The sequence below is a fragment of the Glossina fuscipes genome, unplaced genomic scaffold (assembly GCF_014805625.2).
Source record: "Glossina fuscipes isolate IAEA_lab_2018 unplaced genomic scaffold, Yale_Gfus_2 1, whole genome shotgun sequence".
NCBI lineage: Eukaryota > Metazoa > Arthropoda > Insecta > Diptera > Glossinidae > Glossina > Glossina fuscipes.
Window position 1 is genome coordinate 37,383,386 of NW_023998415.1, and position 10,957 is coordinate 37,394,342.

At 32.0% G+C, this 10,957-nt stretch overlaps 2 protein-coding genes across 2 annotated transcripts; one reads left to right on the forward strand and one right to left on the reverse strand.

The window, feature by feature from the left end:
* Positions 1–870: 870 nt before the first annotated feature.
* On the reverse strand, positions 871–4,721 carry LOC119632181 (E3 ubiquitin-protein ligase NRDP1). Its single transcript, XM_038024977.1, has 5 exons — positions 4,080–4,721; positions 3,863–4,005; positions 2,278–2,722; positions 1,576–1,741; positions 871–1,467 (listed from the first exon to the last, which is right to left on the reverse strand). The coding sequence occupies exons 1-5, from the start codon at positions 4,167–4,169 to the stop codon at positions 1,364–1,366; spliced, it is 948 nt and encodes a 315-aa protein (XP_037880905.1). The 5' UTR covers positions 4,170–4,721; the 3' UTR covers positions 871–1,363.
* Positions 4,722–7,878: 3,157 nt separating this feature from the next.
* On the forward strand, positions 7,879–10,358 carry LOC119631392. The gene is made up of 4 exons (XM_038023549.1): positions 7,879–8,129; positions 8,184–8,348; positions 8,404–8,782; positions 8,849–10,358. The coding sequence occupies exons 1-4, from the start codon at positions 7,998–8,000 to the stop codon at positions 10,354–10,356; spliced, it is 2,184 nt and encodes a 727-aa protein (XP_037879477.1). The 5' UTR covers positions 7,879–7,997; the 3' UTR covers positions 10,357–10,358.
* Positions 10,359–10,957: the final 599 nt, after the last annotated feature.

Sequence of the window (10,957 nt, forward strand, 5' to 3'; positions counted from 1 at the left end):
TGATCCTTCAGTGGCAGGTATAAAAAAAAAAAAAAAATTCCATCTCTGACATACATGAGATATAAAGAGCGAGTCTCTTTTAGAAATTAGCGATTAAATTTCGAAAATAATGAATTTCATTATACAGATTTATATACTAACAGGATACAGGATAGCTCTGTTAATTCAATTTGCATCTCAGTTCAATTATCGCAATTAGTGTAAATGCACATAATAGCCAAGTATAGATAATAATAACTCAACGTATCGGAAGGTCAATGTTATTCTAATATTCCGTATATAGTAATTAGCAAAACTCAAGAAATGACAAACATTTGACACCCACCACCCTCAATCCCATATGTATTGGAAAATGTTTCCGTTAATCATGTGCAAGCAAATTTTGAAACAATATCTCTTATGCATTATATAAATTATAGTATTTCGACTATTGGGATCATTTTACATGGGATTTTTGCAAATACTTTTGTAAGCTTCCTTCAATTTGATGGATGTTTACAGCGAATTTCCGATAATGAATATATCTGCCTTGGCTTGCAAGCAACAAATTGACGAAAGCATTAGCAATAATTTCCGAGAATCTCAACGCATAATAGGATTAAAAAAAATATCAATATCAAAGTTTTCGGAAGGCTTTGAAGAATTGACGGATTTACTAAAGGAAAAATCCAGATTCTTTTAAAAATTCGAAATACATTCGAAAAATATTCTAAAAATCGCAAATCAAAAACATAGGCTCGATGATTATATGTCTGGCTGCTAGAAATGAAAATTTGTACTAACATCTACGATGGCGGTGGTGGTTTTTATTCGTTGAGAGGAAGATATAGTGTGTTAACCAGTGTGTGTGTGGAATCTGTGCATGGCATAGTATATTCTATTTTCCAAAATTTATAGATATAGGAAAATTTTTCGAACGCTCCATCCATTCATTCTTAGGTAATACATAAAAATAATCTTCGATACGGGCCTGACTTATACTACGAATTAAAATTTTACGATAAGCATATTCCGGTCTTCTTAAAATTAATATTAAAAGTATGCAAATATAAACTCAAGACGATTATTTAAATTATACTCAAGAGATCACTAACTAATTAATCATAATGTAATTGTGAGGCAATGTAAAGTGTGCATATTTATCGTAAGTTAAATAAAACTGAAAATAACTTTCGGGAATATTTTCATTCGACAAAAAAAAGGAAAGGTGATAAGCAGTTAAAATTAGTACTCAGCATTCAGGTGAACAAATATTTTATAGATTATTAAATATATATGAATGTTTGGGTATAAGGAATTCTTAAGAAGATTTTCAATGATTTCTGAAAAGAACTATCAGTTAAATTCTAAATTAATTATAACCCTATTCTATGCCGTGAGCAAAAATCATCACCAATCCCGGTTCAACAATTACATCTTCAGACATATGAGCATTATCGCAGCTAAGCACTAAAACAGCTTGTTTGCCTAGAAGCATATAAAATAGAATAGAATATATACATATATATATATATATATATATATATATATATATATATAAATTATTTTTAAATAATTTTCAATTTTAACAATCACCTGGGACACGACGACATATATAATTATCGTAAATGCGACGATTATTTTGTCTGGTCTCCAGCGAACTAAGGCCACGCGGCCAGCGTCGTTCATGGCAATTTTCCATTAGATTATCAAGTATATGAGGTGGACAGCCAGATTCCGATAAAGCGCGTTTAATCATCATCTATATGAAGTGAAAAAAAAAAAAATTCATTTAAATATGTAATAAGAAATAGATTATATTCGGCTACGCACGAATTTATTAGGAAAAATGTGTTCAGTAATATATCAATCGTATATTGTATCGTATATACCATTTATCGTATCTTTGCACGATTAGGGAGCGATACATTCACAGGCTTTTATTATACATACATATATATGATTTTTTCTTTTTTTTCTAAGTATACACGAGTTTTTACTCCGATCTAATTGATTTCAAAATTGATAAAGGGATTCTAAATTCTCGAAATTCTTGAGGACAAAACTTTAAAAAGAGTAAGTAAGGAATTTGAAAATATTTTGTAATTATTAACGGACCAGCGGACCGATTTTGTTGATTTGCGAACGTAAGATGGCAAGATCCATAAGCAAATATATCGTATACTAAATTTATTATTAATCGACAGAGTTTGAAAACGGTTACCGTGAAATGGAATGTATATCGGTACGGTACAGATGGCAAATCAATATTTTAATTGCTCTTAGGGTTTATTTCACCTGTAAAGCGTCATCTGGTGTTGAGATCATACCACCCCAGCGTGTTACACGGGCCCTGGCCAAAGTGCTGCTCCAACGAATCACTTCGTCACGCTCCATTTGATCAGCTATAGCACACATAGCCGGATTCGAGACTCTCATCGCGCGAATGAAATCCTTAAATAGCTGCAGTTCACGTTTCAGTTCATTGACAATTATATTTTGATCAGCTATCTCTGTTTTAATTTCGCTCATTTTCTGTTGCTGGGTTAATATCATTGTGCGCAATTCTCGCACACAATTGTGATCCTTTAGCTCATCTTTGGGTATAACAAAGCCACAGCCTTTCTCACATGGCAATGGCCGTTTGGGGTTGTGCTCACATTCTTCCAAGTGTGAATTAAGTGCATCTAATTTAAGTATTAGTGTACAGCCGTGGGCGGCATTATTACAAGTAATGGAAAGGCTTTTGAAAGAAAGATTTATAAGATATTCGATTAAGTTATACAATCAATTTTGCTTCTTGTAAAAATTTGCATCAATGCCAAATGAAAGTTGCCGTAAGGTGGTTTAAAATTAAAATCTCTAATCAAATATACAATCGATCCTACTATATATCAGGAATTTACTTCAGCGGACTTCCTAAAGGTGCTGAAATATTTTATGCATTCTTCAGTTGTTGCTTTATTTCATGGTTCTATTAATATAAATATATAGTGGATGTGTGATTTGACGAATGACTCCAAAAATGGCTCAAAGCATTGTCCATCGCTAGGCTTTAGCTCGGCTATTACTGGTCTCTTGAGGCTATTCACAAAAGAGCCAATATTTCGGTATTCCGATAAGAATGGAAACAAACAGGACATCCGATGAGACCTGTGTTAATCGGAAGCAATAATATCTATTGGTAACATCGGACATGATGCAACATTCCAGGTCAAAATTGCAAACATTATCTGAATAAATTTTTTTCTATCGGGCTAAACTTCTTCATATTGGAAACTCAAAATAACATGACTGTCGACTTTTAGCTCTTGTTTTGCATCACAATTATTAACAAGCTCCCTAGCGACGGTTTCATTTGGTCGGAACAAACCGTGATACATCTATATCTGACCTCCACATATGGGGTCGCCACGTGTTTTCGTCTCTATAGTCGACATTAACGGTTCGCGTAAACTACTTCATGGTCATTTTGGATGTCGACATCAAAACGTGGGCACTGTTCGGCCTTCGAATTAGGCGGGAAAAATAAAGGTTCCAACAGAAAAGCGACATCTATTCAAAGCTCCAAGAAGACATGTTGTATGCACTTTAGCGTTATAACTTATTCTATTTCGTATAGTTTAAAGGTAATACTTTTTGATGTGATGAAGTCACCTCTCAATCATTTTTACGCACCCGCTATGCATATTTATTTACAGAGGATGACCAATTTCAGGGTCAAGCACTATTCAAATCGGATTTTAAACAGATTTCCAAGATTTATGTTTTACTATAAAGTTGAAATTCTGTCACAATTTCGCAAATTTAACTCAGGACCCATATCCATTACTATCAGTTTTCATATAGACATTAAGAGTAATATAATACAATATAAGCTTACCGTGACAATAAATTTCTTAGTATCCTTGGAACAGCTCTAAGATTAGCCGCGGTTAGAGAGTTACGATCCACAGGACATGAGGGTTGACGTGACAGCCACTCGTTAATGCAAGCTCGACAAAAAGCATGTTCGCACATAGCAGCCTAAAAAGATGTATGAATGTTTGCTTTTCGTTTATATAAAAACATTTACAACAATTACGTATATAAACAACAACCTGAACGGGTTCCTCTAGTACACCAGAACAGATGGGACATGTTAACTCTTCATCAACTTCGCCTTGAAAACGATGCAAATCATAACCCATTGTTGTGGTATAGAAATGACAACCAGTGCAGTCTCTATATGATTTGCAATAACTCCGCTCCACTTCACACCAATAACCCACAAACACGAAATAAGTTAATGTAATTTTTTGAAATTTTTTTTAACCAAATAAAAATCCTTTCAATCCTCAATGTATGCTTTGCGATATTTACAACGAATTTCGTTAAATTTATTTCAATTAACAACTAATTAAATTTTCATAAAATTCAATCTCACAAGCTTTACGTTATGTTCCTTATTTCTATAAGTGTGGCCAATAATTTGTAATTTGTACGAATGTTCTCTTTTCCTCATTAATCTTTTTTTCCTTCTATTTTTGATTTATCCATCAAAAAAATTTTTATTATTTGACAGTCTAACTTATTTTGTTACTGTGATGAAAATTTCCATTAGACTTGAAATTAAGTATTTATACTCTTTCATTTATTTTTTTATTTTAAATAATATTTTATAACTTTACATATCGAAAGCATACAGTTTAATACGGCAACTTAAACTAGAGGAGGTGTTCAAAAAAAAAAAAAAGGAAAAGCATTGGAGATAGAAAGATGAAGGAAGTGCCAATAAAAAAATTTGTAATAACAATGAATGTCAATACGGAGATAGAAAGAGAGAGATAGAAATAGAGAGAGAGAGAGAGTTGGATGACACTACAAGAAAAACGCGAGCTAACATAGCAAAACAATAAATTACATCTTCCTTGGCTGCGAATAGATAATCACAATGTTCTTATGCTACAAATATTTATTCTTAAAAGATTATAATCTTGGCGAAATTATTAACCCCAAATATTAATATAAAGTACTTTTGGACAATTATCCTTAGGCGGTTAATATATTGATGCGTTATTCGCAATTTTCGGGCTGGGACATCAACTTTGCCGACTTATTTCAAACTCCATAGGAATTGAGAAATCATATGGTTTTGCATATATGTATATATATATACAAATAAAACAAAAAGAAAAAAACGCACAAGACGAAATGATGATTGTTTATTTTAAATTCTAAAGTTATTTATCTAATTTATGCTTGTTTTACATTAACGTATATTTTTTTTTTTACATTATGTGGATTACATTTTTAATTTATACAGTAGATGAAAAACAAACAATTTTAAACTTGAAATATATTAACGAAAATATATCCATATATTTAATTAATCTTCTTTATCTCTGATCAAGAAATAAGTTTATTTGCTTTCATTTTAACTCTCTTCTTTTTATATTTTATAAATTTGTTCTTCATGTTTTTATTTTTAGTTATAAAACCCCATGTTTTTATTTACATTTTCCTGTAAAACAATATGGTAGCGCGGCGGCCCATTGGGCTAGGCGTTCTTACGACCAAACTTTTAGTGAACGTGCAACATATAGGACTTTTTGAAATACCTACTCTGTTTGCTGCCAATCACACGTTTTGTTGATGATCATCTAATTTTAATAATTTTCTGCTTGATTCAAGTCTCGCCATTATTCTTGTAAATGTAAGAACAGGTCCCTTCAGATTGGAAATTAGTTCCCCCTTGATAATGGTGGAATTTTATCATACAACGGTAACCAGCTTTTGCCATATTTCCAGATTCACTGAGTGCGTTCACTGATCGTTAAGCACATACTAAACCAACCAGTTTTGTCGAACTAAGATGCAAATGAGCCGTGCAATGCTTTTCAATACAATCTCCGCTTATTACTTGTTTGACTTAGTGTAGCGAAAGATGAAGGCCAGATACGTAGTCTCCTATTTTGCTCTTTCTAAATATACATTGCTCGAGACTTTCAATGAAAGATTCCGATTAGGTCGTCAACTGCTTTCCCTGCCTAGACAATGATTTCTGATAGTTAGATTTGACGAAGTCAGAAAAAAGTTGTGTTTCAGATTTTAAAATTCTGTTGTGAAAAGTTCCGACGAATGTAAAAACAGGAGACCTCGGTGTTCACTGAATTAAGGTAGGGCGACCGAATTTTTGAGGAAACATTCAAGTGAATGTGTTATAGAATTAGTCCTATCCCGCAGTATTTTCTGTCGGAACGAAAATCTTAAAGGGATTGATGACTCTACTTTGAGATGGGGACAATTTAAATATGCTAACAAGATTAAAATTAGCAAATGGGACTTTTACATCAAGCTAACTTTTTATGTTGGCACTTGAAATGTGTGTCTTAACACAAATATTGCTTTCCGAGCCGGAACTGCAAGACTACGTCAGCAGCTCAGCCAGTAATTCCTGCACATTTCTCGGGACAGTAACGCTGACATAGCCAACAACCGATAAACCGATCGGATTCAGGGCCTGTTTTAGTTCGACATGCTGGAAATAAGCAACCCAGGTTGAGGGGCAACAAATAAGATAGAATTGATGAATAGAGAAAAACATAAAAAATTTATCGCGTATGCGCAATGTCCTCTTAGTACCCAAAATTTGCTTTATTAAATACACAGTAAACAAAGGGAAAATTCTAAAATGACGCAAACCAACGCAGATGTTTGAAAATTCTCAGCAAGCCAATGTAATTGACTAATAAATAAATTAATATAAGGAAAAAATGTTTTTTTTACGCTTATTGCAATTTTTTTTTTCATTTTTTATACAGTTTTTTTTTATACTATCCTTAAGTTTTTAAAAATTTGTACACTATTGTACTACCTTCTGTTCTGTTACTATAATCACAAACATGTCACTTTTTTAGTCCCCACACTTCTGCTTAAACGTGAGAAAACCAAAAAAGATAACAACAGCTGTTCAGCTATTTGGCAGAAACATAGGTTTTGTGATCTGTCAGTGATTCTGCCCAGAATAAGGATGTTCATTTAAAGAAATAATATATAAACAATCCAAAATGTTTACCTTAAAAAAATTTAAAATAAGTAAAAAATTTTACATTGCCAACGAGTCCAACATTTCTGTTAATTTTGCTAATGATTTAACAACTGAAAATAATGTTAAGATTCTTTTAAATAAATACTTTTCTATATACTTTTTTCTTTCTGGTAGGTTCAGTTAAATTTGCAGCCAATTCCTTCCATAATTTTTTCATTTATTGTGGATATATCGGACTTTTTTTATCTTCTTAATAACATGATGTTGTTCGACAAACAACAAATAATAGCTTAATTGCTAATGGCTGCATCTGTGGTAACCTTTCTAATATCTACACACACTTAAAATAATATATTATATATGTACTTATAATTTATTCTCAATGTTGTCCATTTTATAAATTTTTTTTTTTTTTTGCAAAGCCGTATATTTTTCTTTTTTTTTGATAATTCTGCTTATGACTTTCATATATTAACAGGTCTGTTTTACCACAAAATTATTATTGAAGAGTTTTGTTGTAATTTTTGCTTTAGAATACGAAATTTAATTTAAAGTGATAGCAATGCTTACAACCAAACGCAAGCATAAATTTTATTTTATTTTATAATTTTATGATAAAAAAATAATGCCAGAATAAGAATGTTAGTCGAATGTAAACAAAAAATTCACCCAACCACGGCTACTTTATAGCGATAACTTTTTAATGTAGACACTATGTTAAATATAAGCCGTAAGCATTATTGAATCCGGCATTGGTTTGTGTCTTGCAGAAACGGAATAGTGGAATGAAATAGGTGGAAATTGAAATATTGTTATCCAATATTGCTTACATTTCCATAAGTTGTAAAGTGAAAACTTTTGCATTAACAGTGTTGAATTTATTTAAGGAAAGTTGTTTTTGTTTTGGCAAGATTAACACATTAATTAAGTAAAACACGTGCCAATACATTAGAAAGAGGGACGGATTTACTTAAAATTTTGTTGAAAAATGACTAAATTTATCAATTATTACAATCTTTGTCCCATACCGGAGCCTAAAGACTTCTTGGGAATAGCCGCTGATAAAGAAAAAGGCAATATTATAACAACTTTGAGTAAAAACATTGTTATTATAATTACGGTAAAATCGATCTCCACTTGTTCTTAAACAATTTGACAATATATTTTATTTTAGATAAGTACACAGAAACAAGTAAGAAGTTGGTCGGTAGTGGAAAAACTGTCTTCTAAAGTGGTTTATGATAAAAGCAGCGAAAAATATGTTGGCGTATTTGGTAATAAAACCTTACGCTGCTGGGATGAAAGTACCGTTGATGTTAACAAAACTAAAAAACTAAGGGTAAATTATTTACAAAAAACCAGCACAATCCTTCTGTAATAATATACTCACGCAGTTTCACAAAAATATTTCCGAACTTGTCACGAATGAAAAAGATACGTTTGTTTTGTATGATGATGGTTCATTTGAATGTCTTAAGACTGCTATTGACACTCGCAAAGAGGGCAGGGAGATAACTTCTGTTCCACAACATTTGCAATTAGTCCCAGATTTGAACCTGAACAAAGGACGTATATTCACATTACCTAATGGGAAACAAATTCTTACGTACTTTGAAACAAACCATACCAGCGGTGAATGTTATCTGGTAAGATTGCCGCTTGAAGACGAAAACCTACGACAACGATATCCATTGAAAAGGGGAAATCTACAAACTACAGTCTGTGGTGCTGCAGTTATTGAAGGTGATGGGGTACCTTCATTGTGCACTATATGTAAGTAAAAAAATTCAATTATACAGTGTAATGGTTTGGAAAAGTTACGTACATTTTACATTTTAGGGTCTGATAAAAGGATCTTTTTACTTAGCTTAGACGACTGCGCACAACCTGAACGTTCTCCCGGCACTTTTGTGTCTATGCTTAGTCATTTAAAGGTTGATAGCTCTCTATCATTATTAGGTCTCTCAGGTCATTCTGTGGCTATATATGGAGCAAATTACGGTCAAAAGAAGGAAAGCGAGGGAGCTTCTCTTTTAATCTACAATCTACAATATAAAGTAATCAAAGTCAAACAATTCTTCAAAGTATATTTCGATTTTTCGAAATTGTGGTCTATAGATAACCATATCCTTTTAGCACTCGGTCAAAATCTTTCGGTTGTTCAGTATCGAGTTTCAAAAGAATTACTCTCCGAACTGGTAGGTACACAAGTTTGCAATGATTACCAAACCTCTGTTGAAGGTGATCAAATTAACGAAGATGATTACATACAAGATTACTTGCAATTCACGACTAATATCGGGAAGTGTACTGAACTCGAATATCAGCCTAAGAGAACTCATTATATTAATGAGGCTGATGGTAGGTCAATTCCTTTTATGGGAGTCGAAAATTTTGAAAAAGATCTCAATCATATCAAACATATAAATTTACATGTTGACGTTCGGCAAGCGAGCGTAGCATGCAATGACGAGCAAATCACTTTAATGTCTAATCACAACGATGACGGATTCACGTGTCGGAAAATTCAAATTATTGCAAGCCAAATGGAAAAAGCGGGGGCAAGTGAGCATGAAATTACTGAAAAATTGTTATGGCTTTTAATTAAGGCCGAATTACTGACAGATATAGGCGTTTGCCTAAAAAGATACACAAACATTTCAGAAAAAATGCTATCAAAAACTTTAAATTTTATTTTAAAGCAATTTGAAATTACTAATCCCGCCACAAAAGAGCAACCTGCGAGCAATGAAACGCTCCTATTCAATGGCCATCGAAATTCGATTGTGAATTCAATTGACATAAAATCGGAAGATAAATACGAAATGGATAAAAAAAATAAGAAAAAATCATATACCCCATATAGCGATCGTTTATCGAAGGAAGCGGCGGGCACGTTACAAACGGAAATTAAAGATATTTTAAATATCCTGCTTTCGTGTAATTTTGATTTTACAGTTATTGCGAATTATATAAGACAAGATATTGGTTATTCGGAAGCGTTAATATTGCTCGAGCATCTTTATGACATGCTAACAGATCCGGATATTACGGCATTTGAAGAGAGGCCATCTCACGAACATACAAGCGTCGAATTTGAATTGCAAATTTTGCGTTGGTTTGGCGTCTTCCTTAATACGCATTTTCAAAAATTGGCTCTATCCAAAGATGTTAAGCTCATTGAAATATTGCTGCGATGGCAAGAACTTTTCATTCAATATAAGCATGAAATTATTGAACTACAAGAAACGTCCGCACTTTTGTATAACATTATTCAACGCAAAAAGCTGGCCGAAGACCGAGACTATTCCAAATGGTATTCAATCGAGCAGATTCATTTGTTTTGAATACTTTATATGAATTCAATAAATATAAGATATAAATAAAATTATAAATAATATATATATATGTATATGCATATATATACTTTTTTTTATTTCAATTCTCTCATCCATTGGATTTCCCGACATTTTTCTTTAAGAATAGAAATAATTATATTGATTGATTATTGTATGATAAAGATTCAAATAAATTCAAATCATTTTTTTAAACAATCAATTTCTAAACGTTGTTTCAATTCGATGCTTAAACTTATCACAAATTAAAGAGTTTTTTTTTTTCTTGTTTTTTATTGTTTCTTTGCGTTGTTAAATTACAAGATATATCAAATTTTTCGTTAAATTTCTTTTTCATTTTAAAAATTCATCTATCTAAAGCTTTCTATCCGCATTCGAATCCATTGATAATAATCAACGATAACGCCAAGATGATCAGAATAATTAAGCAGCTGTATAGAGTTCCTCTAAAGAATAGATGGAACAGGAATCGACTTATAACTGTCAACTGTCATACATGTATACATGTATGTTTAATATTTATAAGTGACAGAAAGAGAAGCATGTTTGGAACTACAAAAAAAAAAAAAAAAAAAAAAAAAAAAAACCAGTA